Source organism: Montipora capricornis, chromosome 9 (assembly GCF_036669925.1).
Source record: "Montipora capricornis isolate CH-2021 chromosome 9, ASM3666992v2, whole genome shotgun sequence".
NCBI classification, from domain to species: Eukaryota; Metazoa; Cnidaria; class Anthozoa; order Scleractinia; family Acroporidae; genus Montipora; species Montipora capricornis.
In genome coordinates, this window is record NC_090891.1 from 46,481,201 (window position 1) to 46,506,767 (window position 25,567).

The 25,567-nt window shown below is 41.3% G+C and overlaps 1 protein-coding gene across 1 annotated transcript; it reads right to left on the bottom strand.

Moving 5' to 3' along the window:
• Window positions 1-1,208: 1,208 nt before the first annotated feature.
• Window positions 1,209-23,704, bottom strand: LOC138017661 (major facilitator superfamily domain-containing protein 12-like). Its single transcript, XM_068864686.1, has 15 exons — window positions 22,914-23,704; window positions 22,257-22,365; window positions 20,931-21,039; window positions 20,496-20,620; window positions 20,323-20,415; window positions 19,755-19,847; window positions 19,058-19,231; window positions 16,266-16,369; window positions 7,809-7,929; window positions 4,065-4,214; window positions 3,826-3,903; window positions 3,500-3,667; window positions 2,136-2,243; window positions 1,598-1,780; window positions 1,209-1,388 (listed from the first exon to the last, which is right to left on the bottom strand). Exons 1-15 carry the CDS (start codon window positions 23,462-23,464, stop codon window positions 1,209-1,211), a joined length of 2,346 nt encoding a protein of 781 aa, XP_068720787.1. The 5' UTR covers window positions 23,465-23,704.
• Window positions 23,705-25,567: the final 1,863 nt, after the last annotated feature.

The window sequence follows — 25,567 nt, forward strand, 5'->3', positions numbered from 1 at the left end:
CCTTGACAGTGCACAAAACATACCTTTTTCGAGGAGATTACCATCAAATCTTTCGATTAAATTATCCTCAACTAATTTGCGAACCCATGCGAAGCGAAAAACAAAAGATTGTACACTATCAGGGTCACTTGAAAATCGATTGCGACAATATTGTTTCTCGCCTTTGAAGGTTTTTATAATCTGTATCTATTAACTTTGACAAATGGTTCAAGTTTTCTCTTACAAGAAGGCCACTAAACCCTTGGTTACCCTGATGCGCTAGTAACGTCTGACGAAGCCTCATTGGTGAAAGTACCCTGGGTGTCAGAGTCACTTTTTCCGTTCGGAGGGGGAAATACACCGCGAACAGACTGGAAGCGCCGTGTGGAAAAAAAATAACCTCCGGTTCCGCGAATACTGAACCTCATTTCTGTGCTGATTTGACGGCTGAGAAACCACGCTTCTCCTAGCCAATCACAGTTATTACTTCATTTGAAGAACCAATCAACGACGAGGACAAATTCTGTGTCAATTTGATGATTGGAAATGAATTTCTCGTCTCTTGCAACCAGGGGCTCGTCTCTCGCCTTCCATTTCGGTTTTTCAGAAATACTATTTTTTCTTCAACGGGCCTCTGGAACCAGGGTATGGTGAAAGGAGTCTAGCGAATTGATTGCCCACGTTCGAATAATGAATAATAATAATCATATAATAATATAATAATAAATTTTCTTGATTTCTATAACGCATTACCATGACGCAATTTCTAATGCCTTTTACAAAACAAAATTATGAATGCTGTGGTCTCGGAGAAGTACACGGTTCAAACAGTTATCTGCAGAAAGGAAAAGTACCCGACGCAGTGAATGCTAACAAAAATTATTTCAGTGGCTAGCCTAAAAGCAGTTTGTGAAAGAACTACATTGGCGACCGATTTTGAAACTATTTCTCTGTGAAACTTACTTGTTACTCTCCAAAACTTGGCGATTAAAAACTGTACAACGCATAATGGCGCCCAGTATTTAATGGCGGAATACTTCTCGTCTCCCGAAGAGATTTCATAGCATAATGAAGAGCTAAACTTGCACTTTTTCTATCTGCCAAGTGTTGATAGAAACTTTTCATCATGAACAGCAAGGTTGCCTCATCATCGATTGCCCCAGAGTGACACCAGAACAGACCGGGCACCAGCACACAGGAAAGCTCTGGCTATTCCCACACACACACCCTCAGAATTCACCTCCTCCCCGGCCACTGTGACAAGAGCTCAGAACAACCAGTCTTGCCCGAAGACCAACTGCATGAACATCGCTCATTGTTAACATGAAATCTTCCTTTTCTGGAATCTGGGATGTGCGTTCAGGATTTGGGGCCAAAGCAATTTCTCCAAATTTTCGAATCTCCATGTGCTGCAATATGGATTAAAGCAACTGACTTCATTCTTTTCAGCACTCAGCTTTCGTTGCATTTCTTCCAGTGAGAGGAGTGGTCTGCAGAAGTTCTCCAATCATCTCCACCTCTTTTATCGCGCACGGCAACTGTTCGGAAATGGGTTCACCATTTTCGTCAGTGACTTCCTTTAACCACGGATCGCCCACAAGCAGAGCTTCACTCTTACTGTAGAAGTGTCAGGTGCACTTGTGATCAGTTTTAAAGCGGTCAACGAGGGAACAGTACGGATCCTGACAGAGTCACTCAATGCAGAAAAAGGAGCCAAGCAAAATGGTCCATCAGGAACAAAGATTAAGTCATCACCTTGAAGCAAGTCTGCAATGGGACTGATTAAGACATCAAACAAAGGCTGCAAAGAGTTATTATCGGAGAGGGTCAAAGACTGAAAGGTCTCTCGGAAAGAGCTTCCCTACTGCAAAACAAGTGTCTGCGTAGCTTGTCAAGTGTGCGATTCTCGCATCGGACAACAGTCCCCGCGCCAATCTGTTTCAAAGTAGTTTCTATCAGTGAAAGCGGCACTTCCATTTTCGATTTCCTTTTGCCTAAAGTTTATTCCGCTTCCTCTTCTCAGAAGCCAAAAACTGATAGTGTTCCCTTCAAGTGCTATGAAAAACTGTTTGTAAAGGCAAATATTTCATAACAGCGGAGATAGTTTCCGTCGTCGCAACTGCCGAGGAAGGTTCTTCATCAACTCCAAATTGCACCTTCAAAATGTCTGTCAAAGCCTGTGCTCGTCCTTGTTCAGCAGCAAACAAAGCCTCATCAACCTCTCCATTCTTTAAAAGTGCTCTCCACAGAGCTGTGTACGCAAACTGTTTTTGTGTCACGAAAACTTATTTTCCATGCATCTTCTGATTGAAGAAGACGCCTTGTTTCATCGAAATGTTTTATGCTTAGACGATAAAATTAAGGGCTTTTGCACAACGAGCCTGAAAATTCATCATGAACACGACCAAGCCAATAGCAAAGCGATTCCCTGCCCTACTGGATCCTCCGTTTCCTTGGAAATAGTAAGATGTTGTTCTTAAAGGAGAAGAGCATTTTCAAGCTCACCCATTCTGTCATAAGCGATGGCGAGATTACCATGGCCCTTCCCTCCCCGGCCCTCCCCCCTACTTCTTTGCAATGCTAAGATGTTGTTCGTGATACTCTATGGCTCGCTTAAAATTGCCCAGACTGTGATAAGCGTTGCCGAGATTACCATTGGCCCTGCCCTCCCCGGCCCTATCCCCTACTTCTTTTGCAATGCTAAGATGTTGTTCGTGATACTCTATGGCTCGCTTAAAATTGCCCAGACTGTGATAAGCGTTGCCGAGATTACCATTGGCCCTGCCCTCCCCGGCCCTATCCCCTACTTCTTTTGCAATGCTAAGATGTTGTTCGTGATACTCTATGGCTCGCTTAAAATTGCCCAGACTGAGATAAGCGTTGCCGAGATTACCATTGGCCTTCCCTCCCCGGCCCTATCCCCTACTTCCTTTGCAATGCTAAGATGTTGTTCGTGATACTCTATGGCTCGCTTAAAATTGCCCAGACTGTGATAAGCGTGCCGAGATTACCATTGGCCTTGCCCCTCCCCGGCCCTATCCCCTACTTCTTTTGCAATGCTAAGATGTTGTTCGTGATACTCTATGGCTCGCTTAAAATTGCCCAGACTGTGATAAGCGTTGCCGAGATTACCATTGGCCTTGCCCTCCCCGGCCCTATCCCCTACTTCTTTTGCAATGCTAAGATGTTGTTCGTGATACTCTATGGCTCGCTTAAAATTTGCCCAGACTGTGATAAGCGTTGCCGAGATTACCATTGGCCTTGCCCCCTCCCCGGCCCTATCCCCTACTTCTTTTGCAATGCTAAGAGTGTTTCGTGATACTCTATGGCTCGCTTAAAATTGCCCAGACTGATATAAGCGTTGCCGAGATTACCATTGGCTTGCCCTCCCCGGCCCTATCCCCTACTTCTTTTTGCAATGCTAAGATGTTGTTCGTGATACTCTATGGCTCGCTTAAAATTGCCCAGACTGTGATAAGCGTTGCCGAGATTACCATTGGCCCTGCCTCCCCGGCCCTACCCCTACTTCTTTTGCAATGCTAAGATCTTTTTCGTGATACTCTATGGCTCGCTTAAAATTGCCCAGACTGTGATAAGCGTTGCCGATTACCATTGGCTTGCCCTCCCCGGCCCTATCCCCTACTTCTTTTGCAATGCTAAGATGTTGTTCGTGATACTCTATGGCTCGCTTAAAATTGCCCAGACTGTGATAAGCGTTGCCGAGATTACCATTGGCCCTGCCCTCCCGGCCCTATCCCCTACTTTTTTTGCAATGCTAAGATGTTGTTCGTGATACTCTGGCTCGCTTAAAATTGCCCAGACTGTGATAAGCGTTGCCGAGATTACATTGGCCCTGCCCTCCCCGGCCCTATCCCCTACTTCCTTTGCAATGCTAAGATGTTGTTCGTGATACTCTATGGCTCGCTTAAAATTGCCCAGACTGTGATAAGCGTTGCCGAGATTACCATTGGCCTTGCCCTCCCCGGCCCTATCCCCTACTTTTTTTGCAATGCTAAGATGTTGTTCGTGATACTCTATGGCTCGCTTAAAATTGCCCAGACTGTGATAAGCGTTGCCGAGATTACCATTGGCATTGCCCTCCCGGCCCTATCCCCTACTTTTTTTGCAATACTTAGTTGTTGCTTGAGGTACTTTCTGGCCTTTTTAAAATTGCCCAGACTGTGATAAGCGTTGCCGAGATTTCCCACAGGCTTTTCCCTCTCCAGCACTGAAACCTATTTCTTTAAAAATCCTTAATGCTTCTGTGTAATCCCTCTTGGCCTGTTCAAAATAATCCAAAGCCATAATAATAACCGCCCAGATTGAAATATGCAATACCCTCCCCTTTTCTGTTTCCCTCTTTTCTGGCAACGCTAAGCTCTTGTATATGCTGCTCAAAAACGTTCATCTTTTTGTCTGCCATTCTTGATTTACAGAAACTCTTGAGAACAAGGAAGGTCGTCTTTGAAAGAGAGGGCGCTCCTTGAAAAATACGAAAGAAAGCATGAGAAATTCAATGCACTGTTCACAAATGCTGCAGGTACGTAGCCAAACCAACACTAAAGAGACCGCCATGTCATTATGAGTCTAACAAAGACAATTTTCTGCTGTTGACGTCAAACTCTTTACTTCTTTTGTTGAGCCCTTTGTCTGATTTAAACTGAAATTTTTAAACCAGAATTGACCGCACAAAATAGACGTGTTTAAATGGCATAAATTGTCCCATATCAGACTTAACTCAGCCAAAGTAATACTGTTGTCTTTTGTCATCATATTTTCCTGATCAAATCAAATTGCTCTTGTGATACCACTGCTTAAAGCTGGTTGTCAATCACTTTTTATGACATACAGACTGCTCTAATGTCCCCTGGATTCTCAAAGTTGCTCTAGAAAGTAATTATCTATAACCGTCTTGTAAGTAGCTTAAATAAATTACAGCACATTTACATTACACCACATCATCACAGTATACATTACACTAAAGTTTACGTTTTCTCTACTTTTTCGTATTACTAACTCTTTACCACTGATTGACCTGTACAAGACGTCATCTTGCGCTTGATGGCAGTGAACATGCCATAGGTGTGTGTTTATTTACATTATAAGGCCTTTGTTACAGTGGATAGAAAAAAATTCTGCTTCATAAACGTGAATACTAAGGTGTCCATTACGTCGGCGTAATTTGTTTGGTTTCACGTCCATTGATATATGCACCCGCGCGCTCCAGAAGGATCCATTCTCGTTCCCTTATTTTTCTTATCCTATGTTCATGACTTCAGTGATCTATTCAACTACCAGACCTGATTTTATTTGCAATTGCTGATATGACGATGCTAGTCTCTTAGGTCTGATTATTTGGTTACCTAGTTCAAGGCAAAGAAACTTCCACTAAACTCTCGGAAAACTAATTCTTTATTCTATTTAAGCATCGAGAGAAAGAGACGTCATCTTTCAATGCAAATCTGCAAAAATTATTAAAGAACTGAACAAATCCTAGAACGGTCTTTCTCTGGGGATGTGCATGAGTAACATCTTTTCTTGGAAGGCCTGTATTTCTCAATTGGCTTGCAAAATCTCTGAATCCTACAGCATTTAATTTCAGGTAAAGTTGCTTTTCTAAATTTCTTTAAAAACTCTGTGCTACTGTTTAGTTCCTTATAGTCATTGACTAATCTTTCTGGAAACGCTGAATTCCTCAATTGTCTTACAAAATCTCTAGCTATGTGCATTTAATTTCGGGTACAGATGTGTTTCTTCATTTTCTTTAAGAACTCTGTACTACTGTTTAGTTTATCCTTATAGTCATTATTGTATTATTGTGCATGTACAAATCCAATCTTCGTAGTCTTGTCTCTTTGCAAAGCGTGCAGTGAAAATAGTTACGAAATCAATCACTGAGACCCAATCTTCAAAGAAATAGAACTATCAAATTTTCGGATATTAGATTACAAGAACTGGGTAAATTTATGTATTTTTATAAACATTCTCTTCCACCATCAAGGTTTTATTCATAATTTTCTATTGAAAACCACGTCCATGACTTTTTCACTAGATTTGAAGAATGATTTTCACCTTCAACTCTGTAGAACTATTCTTCGCAACTTCCGCTACCTTCTAAGTACTAGAAAGCTTGTGGCAAAAGAAAAGAGGTTTTTAAAGTGATGCATACTTCCCTTTTTTTGCAATGGAAACACGAAATAAACAAAACTAAAGCCTTAGAATACCCTTCAGATTTATCAAATTGTATGGCACCCACTTTGAAATAGGGAGACGAGTAAGGCTTCGAGAACGCTATCTAAAAACATTATTTAGCATTATTGTAATAATTTCGTGAGTATTGCAAGTCGTTTGGCGTGAAAGGTGCACATAAACATCCCTGAACTAAACTTGTCATGAATGCGTTGCTAGTGTCTGGGGGAGAAAATTGAAAATTCATCATCAGGTGCTCTCGTCCTCCACAAGACCTCAAGTTTGATCATTTCACGTCGTTGTCAAGACAAGAACGGCAAAGAAATGTATCAAAATGAAAAACGCACGTGCAGCGCGTGCAAAACTATTGATTTTTGCTCATTGAACTTATTGTTATGTTGCGTTCTCATAGCCATTGTCATCGTCGGCCTTTCTTAGGCCTCGTCCACACTCATCCGGATATTTTTTAATCCGCAACTTTTTCTTTCCGAATTTACAACAACAACTTCATTTCGCATTTGAGAGGTTTACAGTAATGGAAAATCCTTAAACTAAACAAAGAAATGAAAGAAGAAACCAAAAATAGAAACCAAAAATATTCCCATCCAAACGTAGCGTATTCAAATCGAATTTGCCCGTACACGCATCCGAAGCGTATCCGGATTCACTCCAGTACTCAGGACTCCTCAAGGAAACAGAGGTAACAAAGCATGCGCCATAAAGAAATAATATTGCCCTCGGCAGCCATCTTGAGAATTGATTTCACGGCAAGGAACTCAGCTCGATCTTGTTACACCAACCCGTTAAATAAAAACATTTTCCAGATTTAGCGTCCACAAGGTTCTGGATTCATAGTGGATTAAAAAAATATCCACTTTGGAGAGCGTATTCAAAAAATTCGGCGTGAGTTCAGGATCTATTGGACTGTGACATCATAGAAAAAGTCAATGGGCTCGCGCCATGGGTCACCCCCAACAGTAAACATTCCAAAGGCGGATGATGACATTCATTTGTCGCGTCGACATGAGGCGAGCAAGTGGGTCCATACCCAATATCAACTGTAGATGAGTTGCTGCACAACATGAATGGTACAAAAGTTTTTTAGCAAGCTAGTGTAAATACATTTAGCTGGAACTTCAGCAACTCAAGGGTCACGCCAGATCACCACTCTCGTAACACACAAAGGCCATACCATACACAGTTTTTAAGTGTTTGGCGTAAGTTCAGCAAGTGACCTCCACCAACATGGGATATCAATTGCTCAACATGAGATATTTACACGACTCTGCGCAAGACCATGGAACGCCTGAGGAAGCATGGCTTGCCTTAAAATGTTGACAAATGCCCGCTTAGTTTACAGTGCTTATGGGCATCATCCTGTCTAAGAAAGGAGTCGGCCCGAGAGAGGAAAGAGGTATTGCTCTGCATGAAAGAAGGCAGCCTGTAAGAGTCAGCAAAGTAAGAAGCTTTCGAGGACTGGCTAATTACAACAGCACATTCATTCCCCGTTTCGCTACCATCAAAGATCATTCCAAACCCTGCACCGCATCGAACGTTGCATGATCCACCTAAAACCCTTCAATGTGACTGAATGGCCCTCTTTTCTTTCCTGTTTGATAAATCACGACAAAGCAGCAAACCATCATTGGTCCGTAATCCACGAATGGAAGTGATTTTTCGTTTACGCTGATGTTAGTGGGGGAGTGTATCACTACAAGAGAAGTTGAGGACACATCTGCACTGGATGAAGAGTTGAAAGCTCTGAAAAAGGCACTCAAAACTGGTCGATTAGAGGAATGCAAGGCTTACGCACCAGCTGAAGGTAAACTAGGTGGGAAAGTAGTCCAAAGATGTACCCGCACTGTACTACCAAGCAAGCTACGATCTCAAGCAATTGCCTTGATCCATGAGGGAGGGACACTTGGGAATTGTCAGGACAAATCAAAATCAGAGAAGCAAAATATGGTTGTCCTGTATGGATAAGGCAGCGGAGAAATTTCTGCAAATCCTGCTATAAGTTTTCAGTTGGTTGCGTGTCCAAATCCACCAAAAGCCATTGAAGCCAAGAGCATTGCCAGAATGCCATTGTTAAGACCTGGTAATAGATCTTTTAGGACCACTCCGAAACTGGACACTCGATTATGGTCACTTGTTGACTTCTACAGCTGTCATTATGAGTATCTGGTCATGACATCAACCACCAGTGAGGAGCGGTTTACTTACAAATAATAGCAGCAGTTTCACTAGCAACCTTTGTGGCTTCCTTCCTACATTGACGTTGACATTTCACAACGGAGGTCTTTAAACTTTTTGTGGACGAATTCCAGCTTACATTAATTTTATTGTAAAGCAGAGATTTCGCGTGTTCCAGGAATTTCAGTTCACTCATTTTCTTTCATAGATATTTTATTCTCAATGCAGACTTTCTCGAAGCTTTTTTGTTTCTATTTTAAAGTAGCCGGGGGAAATCCCCTGCCCCGGCCCTTAATGACAGCCCCGTTGCAAGGGGCACAATTCCATTCTGCTTACAGTATTTCCTGGCATTCATTTGAGCTGAATAGAGGTTTCATTGTGTCACTTCAATGTTAAGGGAAGACCATGGTGGCTAAAATTATCTTCACTTTCTCACTGGTGGTTGATGCCATGATCACGTACTCATAATAACAGCTGTACTAGTTAACAATGGCCATAAATGAAGTGTCCAGTTGGGAGTGGTTTATTTACAAATAACAGCAGCAGTTTCACTAGCAACCTTTGTGGCTTCCTTACGGTGTTGACAAAAGAATCCACCTTATATGAAGGGGTTCCTCTCCACTAACTAACACATTCACTAATTAGCAGGACGTTTGTGGGGAATATCGTGTGTGTGGATGGTGAGTTGAGGGAAAATCATCGACAAAAGTTAGGGTACTCTGTAAGATGAGGGGAAGAAATTCACAAAGCAAACTCTCAACCCCACAATAAGGTTAACAAATGAAACAAACTCTGTGTGAAATTAAAAACCTTAATTTCAGAAACAGCCAGACAGTGCATGTACGATAAACTTAATCAAGGGAGGAGAGATGAAACAAATACTTGATCATGGAAATTATTCGCTCTTAAAAATAGGAATAACAAATGTGAAAAATCTTTACACTAAAATCTTCGTTCTTAAAAAATATATGAAAAAAAAACTAAAGAAATCCCATGGAATATGAAACACAGGTTCCACGAGCAAATCCAAACTATCCCAAAGGTAAAGATAAGCTGACTGCGACACCATTAGGCTCGTAAATGGCTGCGAATCTTCAGGGGTAGAGCGCAACCGAGCAAGGGGGTTTCTAGTCCAGCGCTGGACCTCTACCCGAGCCCCTCGTGCCGAGTCAAGAAAGGAAAAAGAGAAGAACAACAAGCCGCAACTCTGGACAAAAACCAGCACTAAAAACCATGGACAGACTAACACGACCTAAGCTTCCAAGTCGATTAACCAAAAATGGAAAGTAACTCTTACCAAAAACACAACTCATCATGTGTATCATGGAAGTTCTGAAGCAAAATTATAGTTTAAAATAAAGAAAAAAAGGATACCTGGTTACTTACATGGAAGAAAAAGCTGGCAAAAATTTCCCCTTGCTCCAAAATTTTGCGAAGTATCCTGTAAACGTCAGCCTTGCTTGCGACAAAAGAATTCAAATACGCCCAAAAACTGTACACATGGCCTGGGTACGAGATGTGAGAAGGAGTAGATCTGGGAACCAGTATAACAAAACATGGATCGTGGAATGCCCAAAGCAATTTAAAATACTAGTACGAACGAGGAAGCTAAAGAAGGGGCAATGACCCAGAAAAAATGGAAGCATAAGTGAGATTGTGTAGCTTCTGATCCAGGGTGTATTGCGGCAGTAAAATCATTCGTTCTTTTGGATGGAGCCAGGAAAAATGCCGTCAAGCATGTACAAAATCATTCGTTCCTTGGATGAATAATTATCACGATGGCCGAATGATACAGGTTTTCTCATAAGAAGAGTTTTAAGCGCGCGTTGATTTTATAGTCTTTTTTCCCAAAGGAGGCATGCCAGTCCATTGGGCTACATATGCGTATCATCTATAAGGCTGTTAAAAACTTCTTTTATCATGATTTCTTAACTGCAATGGCCATTGGTTACTCACAGCCACAATGGCCACGACCGATAAACATTGGGCTGTCTAAAAACAAGGGCTTGACAGATGTGCGCAATGAAATGGAAACCACGGTTTCACGAACTTCGCCAACCTTTGCCGTCAGTAGGTCCCTTACCGACTAGATAACAGGGAAAAACGGTTACAAATTCATGTTATAGGGGACGGGCAAGGAATAGATAGAGACACAAGTTATGTGCTCAGTAGCTTCACACAAACATTGGCGATATTTTTTGAAAAGCGTCCCAAATTTTTGAACGGGTCGCATTAACGAACTTTCTCATTTCCCAAAAAGCCAGTGATTGACGCATACATCAAGAATATCAACCGCCTCATCATCAAGGAGAGCTCGGTTTTCACTTTTCACTCGGCGATGGGAAAGATTACAACATTGCGCGGCGCTGCGGCATCGCTAAAAGGGGTTTAGGGCTCCAAGGCTACGGGCCTAAAAAAGCGGGGGACTACACGTCCAAAAAATCGGGGCTCCAGGGCTCCATAGCAGCTACTCTAAGCCTCGGGCATCCACTGTTTGACTAGTAGACTGTACTCTAAACACTGGAGAAATGATCGGGCTCCGGGATTTCACAGCAAAAAAATCCAGGGAGGCTCCACCCACCCTTGGGACCTGAAGCGGGACAACCTGACCTCAGCGGTGTTCTCCTCAGGAAAGGATCCCTAGACCGTACATGTATATGTGGATATGGACATCATAACTGCCGCTCCCATTGTGAAACTGTAGAGATATCGGGGAAAAGTTGCAATTTATTTTGCCGCCCTGCTATTACGCGTTTGGAAATTGCAATGGTCTATTCCATACCGAAGTTCAGATTCTAATGTACACGACACGGTTTGAATTACAACTCGATGCTTAAAACAAACAAAATTGTTTCCACGTTGCCAAAATTTGGTAGCCTCAGCTTCATCGAAGAGTGGCAGCATTTTGGCAATCCGCAACAAATTGGAGAGTTTTACCGAACGTGGGGTCGTACTTACACTGTACTTATTTCTCATGTTGTAGTGACAGATTGATTAACTTGTATAAACAAAATCGCTTATTTTTTTAATGAGCTCGATAATTTGGTTCTAATATCTTAGTGGCTCAAATTAAATGTGTTCTGAGCAGTTCTCAACTGATGTGTTCAAATTTCTGCCTCAACGTTTGTTATACCGAGGAGGCCAACGAGATAAAGCTGCATTGCTTGACTACCGTTTCAAACGAGTTAAGCAAACTAGTGGATCAGACACAACATTATTGAGGTGACGCACCATTTGCCCAATTTTTAGGCGGCAAACACAATTTTACACGGTTATGGTCTGATACCCCTTTTTTTCCATGCACTAGCCCTTGAAATAGTACCCTCTCACATCCACTGAACCTTCACAAGCGCCTCGATGTCACGATTTACGTGAGCGAAGCTGGGTGAGAAGCAACACCATAAGACAGTACAAGTTAATATTGTACTGTGTTGGTAAGATCGTGTTTAAGACGTTAACGATAGCCGGAGCAAAAGAAAAACCTCTAACTTTGCCTCCTCTTATCAAGCTTATGGAAATTACAATACAGTCACGATAAAGCCAGAAACAGGGTAATCTAAGAGAAGAGCTGGGGAGTAACAGATTTTGATGTAAATAAAGAACAGAAAGATGGGACAAATTCAGTTCCTACAGGGACTGGAGGCAAGAAGAAGTTTATAACAAATTATCCCTGTTTCCTTGAGTTTCTTTTGTCTCTTTCCCAGACACAGTATAAATAAAAATGAATGGGCAAGAGCGTTTCAAATTAGTTATACACGAACATGCTTCGTGGTTATCCAATGGTGTGGCCACTGAAAGTTGTTGAAAAATCCGACTTTAGCATAGAAGTTATAAATCTAACTACACAGAACAGATCGTCTTCTTTCTTTTTCGCCGCGTTGGTCCCCCGAGTAATGTTCCAGTTTTGCAAACACAAAACACCGAAAAGAAAATCATGGAAACCAGTCCTACTCCGGTGAGACTGTCACTTTCAAATGCACCCTCTTAGTTCTGTTCGAGGCCGTTTTGATTTTATCAGGTTATGCCAGGACAGTTATGCCACACGAATTCGAAGTGTCAAAAGAAACTCGGAGTTTCTGTGTTTGAAGAAAAACGTTTCTTTAAGTACCCTTAAACTTAGGGAGAACTGTGCAAATAGTCTGAAAACAGTCAAGATAGTTTCATTCCTTCAGCTGTTGTGATGATAATGTATTCGGGCCAATGGATATAACTCATTAATCCAGTAGACAAATACCAGTCTGCCTCTGTGGGCCACGCCGCAAACTTTCACCTGTGATTTTCTGTTTTTGATATGCTTGTGATGGACGTGGGAAGAAAATGTTATACATTTGTGGAAGGAAGATAAACAACGGTTTGCGTAGAAATCAACAGTGCCATCCTCTTTCTGTTTGAGTACACTGATGGAGGTATCAACTGAAAAAAACAGCGAAACGGTAGCTAAATAATAACAATGGAGACCAACAAAAGCTCCAGGCCTCGGCGAGCAAGCTCTCCAGCTTTTCTTGACAGCGCAAGTCACGCAAAAAAAATGAATAACTACACAATCGGCCTGGCTAGAGTGATAGGGACTGAATTACGAATGGCACCTGGTTCGAAGAGGTATGATCTCGGAGCACAGCCTCACAGCCGGACGTACGAATACCCGGAGTAGATTCCAGGTTTGTAGACTAGTTGGTCGAGTGATCTAGTCCGATTTTCGTGGTTCAATTACCATCCCTCCCAACCTTGATTTTCTGTTTGCTCATGTGGGCCCATTGTCATACCATTTTCATATTGAAAATAGTACAGTACAAAATCAACTCGTGCTCAAAATATTTTAGTTTTTCAACTTGTAATCACGGACGATCACATCAAGCCAGTTGATCACACGAACAACGGACAGGACTATGTGTCCCGATTGCTTGATTGAAAACACTGTTAAAGATCCTGAGGCTACGGTCGCACAAATCAAACCTTGAGCGTCCAGCATAATTATGTCAGTTCAAATTCAACTAGGTACATGAGAAGTGTTCATACTCAAGAAATAGTTATTTCTTTGGTATTTAACACTCTAGTTTGATCAAAATCAGCACCAGAGAAATATACCCCTCTCTTTCTCCACAACCACAAATGAGGAATCCACCCCTGGATAAGGCATTTCTTCATCACTGACACGTGGTGGGGCGCGGAAATCCCGTGCTTATATCTTCACTCTTCCACTAAGGGAAATTGTCCAAGATGAAAGTTGTCGTTGGCCTGCGAACAAGCTTATGTCAGTTGCGGTCTTGCGCACGAGGAAGTAGCTTCTTCATGTATCCCGCCATTTTAATGTTCTTGACATCCGCCATGCAGCCTCTCGGGATGGTGGAGAAGGCTGGCTCGTTCATCGCCAGTTCATTGTAAAGGACTTTCCCGAGCGGATATCCCGGACAAGCTCGCAGGTTAAACTTTCAATGAATGGTGGTTGTTGGTTTTCACTATCATTTGAGAGTATTAAATGACTTTGCATATTTAACTCTTGGTCGACAAGACAACACAAGGGGTGACTTGAACACCAAAATGCCACAATTACCATGGCGATAGATGCTGATATGCTCAGGAAGCCGAAAGAGAACACTAGACGCACGTACATGATACACTGTTCAAATGTGACTCTGAAAACCAACGGGAAGTAACAAACCTTAATTTCCTTCGCATGAACGTCAGATGTCTATGGCGCATGCGTATAAGGAACTTCAGTTCTCAGCTGAGAGCATTATGATACCACAATACAGTGCCGAATATCATAATGACTAACATGATTCACGAAATATTAAAAATTAAGAAAGAGCTGAACTAGAACGACCTGCTACAGGCAAACAGGTATTTTTTAAGCTAGAAAACAGATGGAACTCATTAATGCCTCTTACAACGAGCAACTAAATTATCCTTACCAAGTGAAGCTATGATCCTCGCAGCTATGAACGCAATTTTTACAATTACGTAGAGAAGCCTGAAAAATTCAGGACTTCAACGGGGTTTGAACCCGTGACCTCGCGATACCGGTGCGACGCTCTAACCAACTGAGCTATAAAGCCACTGACGTTGGGAGCTGGTGATTTGTGGGTTCTAATGTTCCCGTGAGGATTGATCAATGATGAAATGATATATGAGGATCAAAGCTTTACTTGATTTCATATCCGCAGTTCATATATGATCCATTTCATATATCATTGCATCATTGATTCATTCCTTCCGAGAACATTAGAATCCACAAAATGACCAGCTCCAACGTCATTGGCTTCATAGCTCAGTTGGTTAGAGCGTCGCACCGGTATCGCGAGGTCACGGGTTCAAACCCCGTTGAAGTCCTGAATTTTTCAGGCTTCTCTACGCAATTGCAAAAATTGCGTTCATAACTGCGAAGATCATAGCTTCATTTATTACACATAACATGAGAATTTTATTCATAAAGCTCATTTGTACAAATCTATACGCTTTATTTTCACATGTAGAAAAGGCTTATACAGCCAATCAGAATGGCGTACAGCTATTTCACATGTGGAAGTATAACCAATCAACGATAGCATAAAGGCGTTTCCATGCCAATCACTCGTGCATCTCGTGCATCTCGTGCAAATCGCACTTTGTCATTGAATTAAATTAAATTTGCATTTGGTTGTATTGTTAGTGAGTTTTGTTTCTAATTTGCGTTCAGAAAACTATTTTAATGAAAATTCTCGTCTTATGTGTAATAAACAGTTCACGACATAGAAAGTGCTTTGTACGGGGTTTTATTCACTCGTTGTTTGTGTCAAAAACCCTAACTCACGCGTTACTCGCTCGTACGGTTTTTGACACAAACAACTCGTGAATAAAGCCCCGTACGCCGCACTTTCTATGACGTAAACTATATATATCATTTCATCATTAAATTATCTTTAGAAGGCCCCTGTGTTCACGTGGCGTTGTCTACCCTCTTCCCTCCGAATACACCATGGTAGAGCTGAGCTCACGTGACAGGTGTATAACAACGATGACTGAGACCATTGATGTAAAAATAGTGGCCAAGGAAATGATGCGATTGGTTTGGCCGACTTCAAAGGTCGCTTATAGTTATAAACTCTTTACTTTAGGTTGTTATTTGAAGTCTATTCCGGGTCAGGAATCATTTGTAATCGTGTTGAATGTTGGGTCTTTCTCCGTTTTCGAAATTAGCCTGTTCCAGACGTTCAGTTGGTAAACGCGGAGAAAGATGGAGGGGGCTTAGCATCCCATGGAACTCTCCATCTTTCGCCGCATTTACCAAATGAACGCCTGAAACAGGCCAATTTCGAATTTCTGTTCATATAGAATACTTTGATTGGCTTCTTGTTTTTTTAGCCACTCCCGTTAGCAGGATGAGCAACATATGCGTGAGACTGCCACAAGTCATTCTTTTGCTCTAAAACTCTGCGGAACGAACTCGAAAATACGAGCGGCGAGGAGCGAAGCCTAGGACATCTAGTGAGCTCAAGGACGCGTGAAAATAGCGTTTCAGGTCACGTGGTCGTTGCTCGCAGCTCGCATATCATGTTTCCTATTTTGGAGCGGTTTGTGTGTCACAGATGTTAGAGCGAAAGAGAGACTATTCTAATTTAAAGACATCTTCTCTTGGGAAATCGGTGCCTCGAAGACAAAAACTAGTCTTTTTCCAGATGCCTGTTCTTTTCGGAAAAGTTAATTTTATTCATTTGCATATCCCCAAACAGGATACGAGAATATGGAAACAAGATCTGCTACTGCATTGCTAACTCAAAAAAACTGAATGAAAAGATATGGAAAAACAGAGCAGAACATATAAAAGGCTCGTTTTTAAACGGAAACGTATTATTGAGGTCGATGACACCTGGCGATCAGAGCATAATCACTGGAAAGTCTAAACAATAAGGAAATAAATGTCATACCCCTCAGGACTGTCAGGATAAAATGTCTGGATTATTAAAACCACCACACCAACAAATCCTTTGTCTAAGAAACCCATGAATGAATACACAAAGCCTCCAGAAGCCTGAAACGAAACGCACAACGAAGAAATGAACAATCAACTCGTGTTTTATCATAGTTAATCGAGGGACTGGTTATGAAACCTTAGAACTTTCAAAAGCGAGAACAATGTTGTTGCAATCGATGTTGAATTTACCGTGACCCTGCACAATCTGTTGTTTTCGCTTCGCACGGGTTCGCAAATTAGTTACACATAATTTAATCAAAGGATTTGATTGGTTATCTTCTCGAAAACAGGCGTGTTTTGTGCAGGGTCAAGGCCAAGAATACGGACAAAAACATGAAACAAAGGAACTTGTCCTGTTTCATAACCATCTCCATGCATTAAATATGGTTTTATGAAGAAAATATTTGAACGTGGTACGAGCTCAAACATAACTTTTGAAATATTTGGGAAATTAGCACATTATTTCGACAGTTTGGGCCCTTCTCAATATTATTCACTCAATGAATCTCCTGTATCGGGTAGACAAATATGAAAACAACCATCACCGATAATCATCCATGTACCGAGCTTATTGGGAGCTTTTTGCTGGGACGACTATAACTTTTACGGCAACGGTTCGAAACCTTAGCTTGAATAAGTGAAAAAAAGAGGCTAATACGATATGCATTTGGTACATTTGTTACTCATCCTCTGCAAAAAAGTGAAAATGCTAAATTTAAGGTTTGGCGACAACAGAAAACAACAGCCAATAGTTAATTTTCTTTGTTTATTCACTCGTTACTTCACTAACACTACTATTACAAAGAGATCAATAGATTGCGAAAATGTTCTTTTATCGGTCTTCGCTGCTAAATCTCCCAAATAGAGTTCTAGCTCAGGTCGGGAATACAAAGGTCCTATTGATGGTTTTCAAGTGACGTCATCGCCGCCATGTTGGTGGACGAAAACAAAAGATCTCTCATTAGCAGCAATGTTATCCGTGTCCCTAAAGATTGGTTGCAAACCGTCTATTAATCCCGGTTTTCAATAGGGACGCAAGCGCTAGCACAAGCACAAACATAACTAGCTTATGCTAATAAGTGAAAACGAACGTCGACAAAAGCATCATAATCAACAGCGGCCTCCGCCATTTTGTTGAATGCTCAGACGCGGAGAATCTGGAACGAGTGCTTTAATTGGACAGACAAGGCCAGGCGTAGCAAATTTCCTTGGGCTAATGCTCTGTTTCGTTTTTACACAGCGCAAGCGAACGCAAGCGTAAGGGCAATCAGAAGGAAAAGGTAAAATTTGATGCTTGTGCTTGTGCTTGTGCCTATGCTTGGGGTAGCCTGCGTAGCAAGTGTTCCTGTTCGACAGAAGAGCTCCGAAACGATTTTCCGGAAATTGGCTGCGCGAAAGTTGGGGAAAGAGACTCAGTCTCTTGCCCCAACTTTCGCTCGGCGAATTTCCGGAAAATCGTTTCGAAGCTCTTTTGTCCAACAGCAACACACTTGCTACGCAGGCTAATGCTTGCGTCAAGCCCGTTTTCACGGTGAAGTAACCGCTCTTATGCTTTGCGCTTGTGCTTGCGTTGCCAGTGAAAACCAGGCTTTAGTTGTTGTCGTCGCTCGCCGTATTAAGACCTGGATTAAAGAACTTAAATCTCCGTGCAAAGGGACGCCAACATTGTTGGGAGTTGCGTCCGTTTTGCACGGGGCTTTGGAAAGAATAACGACGACGACTTCTTTCTTGTCACTGAAAGAACTTCGCGATTGTTTGTGATATCAATTGTCTGGCAACTATCAGGGAATTGAACTGGTATGAAAAACGTGAACACTTAACGAAAAAATTGAAAATTACTCGTCGGATTTTCGCGTTCCCCATACAGCAATAAATTTGGTTATTTCACATTGGTTACGGTCGCAAAATTAGGGAGTTTAACACTAGTGTTAAATCAAGCGCTATTGTTTAGTTTTCCCCTAGGGATTCAAAACACCACTGAGTTGACACTAGAGAACTGTCAACACTAGTGTTGCACTGTGTTCTTTTTTTTCAAGTGTGACCGCTATCATTGTTGTTTTGCTGAATGCGCCAAAGATATCTTTCATAATGCGCGTCGCACGTGCAGTACGCTTATTTGTTCAACTATCAACCAATAATAATATTTTTTGTTGCGTTGATGTTGCTGTAGCCGTCAGCGTTGCTTAATAGGCCATTTCCGAGTTCATGTCTGCCTCCTCTTCAAAGCGAGTCTAAGTGCGAAGTTTTTGTGATGGTAATTACTTCTACTTTACATATGAATGAAACCTAATTTTCATAACAAAACTTCGCACTTAGACTTGCCTTGAAGAGGAGGTAGATATGAACTCGGAAATGGCCTATTATTAGGGAGCTTAAGCACGCGGGTTTTTGAGACGCGGACGACAACCGGAAGTGAGCAATTTTCCCTTTTAACTTGTTTTCACATAACCACAGTCAAATTGCTAAGTATCTTTTCGGCAGCGGCGCTTCTTTTGATTATATATTTTTTGGTCTAAAGATTGCCCAGGAACGCACAGTCGAGCGCTTTTTGCGTTGGTCGAGGTATTGTGAACCGGACCTTTCCAACAGCTCATTTTCAAATTGCAGTTTGCCTCGGTTTCAAAGAGAGTATTGGTTTAAAAAAATGAGTAATACATTTTCTTGCGAATATAAAACAATTTCATCGCAAGGTTGTAGCTTTGAAACAGAGGCAAGCAGCAACTCGGAAATGGGTTATTGTCTTACCTTGTCGAGTCCAATCATATCAGCTGTCATGGAGAGTACCGTCACGAGCATGACCGAGTTGCCGCTGCCCACGACGAATGCTGCAGCATATACAGCATCACGAGCTGAAATGGTCTGAACATAGAACCACGCACAAGCGCAAATGACAACTGCGCTTGCAATGCAGAAAGTCCACTGAAAGAAAGAAACAGAAGAATGTAAATTTGCTCAGATGAGCTCATTCATGGAAAACTGACTGAAGCAGAATACTGCTATTCTGTCATTGATTTAATTTCATGTTAATTGGTTTCAAAGATGAAGGAGAGTCAAAAACGAGAGTTAAGACATTAGCATTTTTGCTATTTTAAATTCGAGGTGAAATAAAGGTTATTGTATTGTATTGTATTGTATTGTATTGTATTGTATTGTATTGTATTGTATTGTATTGTATTTTATTGTGTTGTGTTGTGTTGTGTTGTGTTGTGTTGTATTGTATGGCGTTTTTCAAGGACACTATGTCAACAAAAGCGTGAGTCATTAACAGTGAGCTTTAAGTAATGGTCAGTTAACATAAGAGGGAGGAACATGCGCTTTAAACAGCGCCATCCAAGATCATGGACGGGAATTTAATTACGTCGAGCTTCTGCACGGGACAGAGGTCTTTTTTGCTATTACCCACCAATCAAACAAACACAAAGGAAGATATCGAAGAGCTTACCTTGGTTCCCAATCTCTTACTGATATTCTTAACCATAACACTTGAAAACGCTCCACTGACAAGGATCACCAAGGGAAAATATGCAATGGCTTCCTGTCAAAGTAATTAATAGGAATACACATTTCAAGAATACGCTGAGTCAGGAACTTATGCAACCTCCTTCCCAGGGTCTCTCTTCTGTGCCTCAGGAGGCACAGAAAAGAGACCGTGGGGCCGAGGTTGGAGATCATGAAAGGGTACCTTGGCCTAAGAGTCAACTCTTTCCGGATTAGTTTTATTTGCAGAACGCCTTCCTTGGGAGATTTAGCACGTCCACTGTTGTAAAAGCCAATCAAAACAAGGCTATCTCAGCATCAAGGGAAAAGTGCATGATAATTTTCGCGGGAAAAAGCTGTTTCTTAAAATACATTTACTCGGGAAAAGGTTGACTCAAGGAATTAGTGGAGATGGAGGGTCTCCTTGATCAGCTCCTGTCTGAGTTGACTGAGAAAAAATAAATTCGGATTTTTTTCTCATTTTAAATGATTCAAGTTTGAAAATATTCGAACCCGCGTTACCTTTTACTTACTTTCTGAAAATGAAGAGCGTCTGTCAAATAGAATGGAAAGTAAGACTGTGAAACATTTACAGTGATGCGAGTACACGTGTAGACCACGCCCATCTGAAGTAAAGAGGAAAAAGAAACGTGAAAATCGAAAAACAAGATGGACACAAATTTGCTTTTCATTAACTTCCTCTCACCGCGTAAAATTTTGGATCTTTGAACCATTGTCGCCATGTTTTGGGGCTTTGTTCCACCAATTCTCTCTCCACTGTTTCGATACACAACGAATCTTGTTCATAGGATTGCTCTGCGTCTGATGGCTCTGAAGAAAGGAAGCTATTAGACCATTTTCGAATTCTCACGGCTGGACTGGATCTAGCATGAAATGGAGGCTAATGCGGGCAAATCTTTTCAAATGCAAATTAATTTGCCCGCATTAGCCTCCATTTCATGCTAGATCCAGTCCAACCGTTAGAATACGAAACTGGCCTAGACAAATTTATTTGGAAACCCAAGCAATTATGCGACACAAAAATGAGCTACTTATATTCGGTCAGCGTCACCACTAGAACGACCAAAGAACTCCTTTGGAGCTTCAGATTATAATGCTCGTGGTATATATGTGATCTCACCTGAAGCGACTCTATCTTCGTCTGTTGTTGAAGATACAGGCTCAACTGTTCCCCAGTGGAATAAAAACGAAAAGAAAAATCCTGTACCAACAACGATTATGCTCAAATGCTGAATAAATAATGAATAACGACACCATTAGTCGGGTTGAATAAAAGGCAAACAATTACAACAAAAATCCTGAACTAACGTTCATTCGAATTGTTCTCAGAAACTATTTGTAATATGTGTGGCTATCCGTGATATAATGCAATACAAATACGTACTGAATTGACCGATCCCCATAGGGGCTTTTCAGGGCCAATGAAACACAATCAACGAAACAACAGAACCGTCGTCAACAACAACAACTGTTAAGAATCCCAACTGGCCGGAGGCAAACCAGTCGGCTATTTACAAGTGCAGCCGAGAAGTTGAACAAGGGACCACCAGGAAAACATTCAACGAGTGGTTAGAACAAGTCTTGAACCCGGGAAATCCGTGGATCTCAAGGCAAGCGTCCTAACCGCTGGGCTGCCCTGACTCCCATAAGCAGTGCTTGGTAATCTTTTCAGTAGAAGATCAGTCTATTTTAAGTTTGAATCTGGAAGGCTATTCATGATGGACTGAGGCCCAGAGGCTTTATAAGCCCGTTTTAGCTTTAAATAAACTTAATTAAATTATTTAAGTACAGTTGAACCCCGTCAGTTCGAAGTCGCAACACCGAAGGAAAGGAGAAGAGTCGGTCCTCGAATTAGCCGGGGGTTCGAAATAAACCGTGCAGGATAAAATACTACACACTGAATATAAAGAGTGGTAACTTTACCTGCAAATCTAAAAGTGTAGAGAGGGATTCTATATCTACAGTGTTTCCCGCCACTGAGACTGAAATCTGTGTTTGAGAACGCTTTGTAATTGTGGTTTATTTACCGCCGACTGGGAGATTGTGGAATTCGAATTGTGCCAATTAATGGACAAAGACCATTGTCACAGTGTGCTGTAAAAGCGGTATGAAGATAGTCAACCACCTTTTCATTAAACCAGTAAACTCCGACGTAAAAGGGTAGAATAAGTGCATAGGAAAACAAAGACTAGTTGAATAAGCGGGGGATTCGAAGTACCCGAGTTAGAAATACATGTAAAGGTATTTAACCGTACTTATGACATCATTCAAATGAAAGCTCTTGTGCGGTAAGAGGTTCTGTTTCTTTTCTTTTAATACTATGCAAGGTAGAGAACAATTCTAAAAGAACTTGAAATAATATGGCCATTCAAATCAAGGCCCATCAGTATTGAATGCACAACACTTGAGTTGGAGTCAAAGTCCTTTACACCGGTTTCAAACGTACCGTGAATTCTCGTTTCAAGTTTGGACTGATTCCTTCCTCGCTTTCTTGTCCAAGCAAAACCCATGTGACTACATAAATAAATATACCACACGCAAATGTCAGCCCTGACCTGAAAAGCGAACAAAACGTCCTTCAACCACAACGTACTACCCACATAAAAGAATGATGGTGTACTGGTCGAAACAGAGTATCATGCTTGTACAAGAACAAATTATACAAAAGTACATTTTCAAACACATAAATGGGGTCATCAACTGGGTTGATATGGTAAATTGACCACCGTAGAGAACAATGTTTACTCGAACATATTTGTTCTTTACATTTTTTTTGTACTTTGGCCGACCCCGTCACGTAAATTCTCATTATCTACTCGATCACTTTGATTGTTTACGTAACGTTAAAATCTTTCATTAACCACTTATTTGTACACAAAATGAATGTGGATGTGTCATAAAATAGCTATAACTTCCCTCAAGGGTTTTTCCAACCATTTTTGACCTTGTCACCGTGATCCCATTTGTTTCTTGAAAATAGACTTGAAAGACTCTATCAAGTAGCTATATATGTTGTAGCCACGGGGCTCGCCTTATATGCAAAGAAACAATAACTACACTGACGACGAATGACAACTTACTTTTTAACTCATTAAAAACTCACCTCACGGCGTTTAACTCCACTATTTCGCCAGGTCGTTTTGCAATCTCAGGGATTAACGATAAATGTGCGATCTGAACCGCCGCCCAGCCAACGTGAAAGATGATCACAGCAACCGAATAATAAACCATCGGCAACCAACTCGGGCTACTGCTAGAACATACGAAGCACGGACTCATGATAAAGGGCCATGCAATCGCTACGAAAATTGTACCGAATAAATGCCACGATTTTCTTTTGCCGTAATGTGAAAAACGTTTCAAAACGAGCCGATCGCAACCAATCCCCATAAACGGGGTCAGAACTGCGTCTGAACCTTGCGCAATCAAGAAGAGAAGACCTGTCTCGGTGGTGGAAAGTCCAACAACTTTGTTAAAGTAAACTATAAAATAGGTGAACCACACTGCAGAGCACAAATCATTGAAAATGTGTCCAGTGCAGTATGACATTCGTTGTTTGAGCGGAGTGCGGCTTTTAGAATCTTTACGTTTGCCTTGCGGTTCGTCAGAGCAGCGCTCTTTGTTAAAAACCTGACACAAGGCACGACAACCCATCGTTGTCTTCTTTATCTGTGCTGTTTATGATAATCAGCCACCTTTTCTATCGTTCTTTAGGTTTGTCTGGGCAGAGAATTTACAGCTTTGATAACTATGTTTGTTTAACGCACAGGAAACCACACGCGAGACTAAGTTTACTGCTGATTTCCGTTGCACTGACCAACACTTTGTAATGCCGGATAATGCAACTTGACATCATTGTGTAACGTGACTCATTTGTCATGTTTGCAATTCACTCGACCACTGTTTAAAGAGGAAGAGGACATAAGCCACGATTAAGGTTGTATTGTATCACGATATTCTCATACCGCAATGAGAAATCCAATAATTTCTACTACCGCCAACTCAAAATCAATTGAGCGAGCAAATCCTCTTTGTGGCGTAATAATTAAATGATGTTTTATCCTCGCCGCGGAAAGGTCTCGTCTTTCAATTCCTGAGAAGGTGCTTGGCAAAATGAGTCAGCGATAAGTTCTCCGAGATATTTGTTTTTCATGCAGGTACAAACTTCACTCTCCGATGAGGACGAAGACCCGAAAACGCATCGCAGATCAACGTTAAATTCCACAGCGGCAAACATCCCGGCTTCCACTCTGCTCAATTGATTTAATAATAATAGGCTAAACTTTAGAAGCTCATAGTTTCTTGAGTAAAAATAACAAACAAACTGCGGTTATAAACATAACGAGACAACGCAGTTTGTTTGTTATTTTTACTCAAGTTGAAATGGCCGAGGAATAAGAGTGTCATAGCTTCTTGTCCAGGCTTCCCCTTTACCAATATTTCCCAAATTTCGTAACAAAACCGTGAAATAATACTGAGAACTTCTAAAACTGAACTGCGGGCATTTTAACTCTTCATTAGATAGTTTGCTAGTTTAGTCGGTTAGTTGGTTAGTTAGTGAGTGAGTGAGTTAGTTAGTTCGTTTAGGTAGTTAGTAGATAGTTAACAAATTCTTTTATGTATTCATACATTTTCTTTTCATGATGGGTTGACTAGCACTGAGCACCGTCGTATGGTTCGTCAATTCCCTTCTAGTCTTCCCCACTGCATTGTGATGTACTTGATTTTTATTAATGCGATTATTATTTATTGTTATTATTATTATTGTTATTATTATTATTATTATTATTATTATTATTATTATTATTATTATTATTTTATAATATTGTATAACTTTCTTTATGTAATTGGAGTGAAAATGGAATAAATTAACTTCTCTTTTGGAAGAGCTCTTATTCGGCCAGAGGAAAACGAAAGGTGTAAGACAGAACTGTAGTGGAGGAAAGGCAAGCAGGATTGCAAGCATGCATCATCAAGTTTCGTGACCTTTGCTCCGCTTAAAGCTCAACATCGATAGCCGTTGAAGGACGATAGCCGTTGAAGGACGGCTAACTTTACGTCAAAAAAAAAAAAAAAAAAACAATTTAGTTTCTAAAGAAACTGTGGTACTGCGTCGGTGGGAGATTGAAACAGAAATTGATTTTATCAAACGAGTTGATAAAGGTCGAATAACCACCGTGAAAGATTTGGAAAGCTGACGTTTCGAGCGTTAGCCCTTCGATTCGTCGGAGCGAATAGAAGAATTGTGGTTGTTGTAGGTTTATATGTGTGCGGAGGAGCTTTGCTATTGGTAGAAATAGGATGACGTGAATTTGTGAATAGATTAATGGACTGAGATGCGTTCATTGATTCCGTGTGGATGGAGTGTGTTCAGTTGAAAAATAAATTTTTGTTCAAGAGTTTTACGGCTTTCTGTGTTTCCGTGTTGTAAGGATAGGCCGCAAGTAGTCATGTTGTGGTGGGAGTGATTAGGAAGATTAAAATGGCGTGCAACTGGTTTTGAGGCATTTGTGTCGTTTTTTCCTACATCTCGTAGGTGTTCGCGAAAGCGCTCCGCCAATCTTCTGCCTGTTTCGCCTATGTAGATATTTTTGCATAGTGTGCAGGTTATGCAGTAGATGACGTTTGCGGAGATGCCTGTAAAGTAGTCAGTGATTTTAGCAGATCGATTAGGTCCTAAGATCTTAACCATGTTAGAAATAAAGGGACAAGTTTTGCATTGTGTGCGTGTACAGATAGGTTAACGTTCCTAGGTCA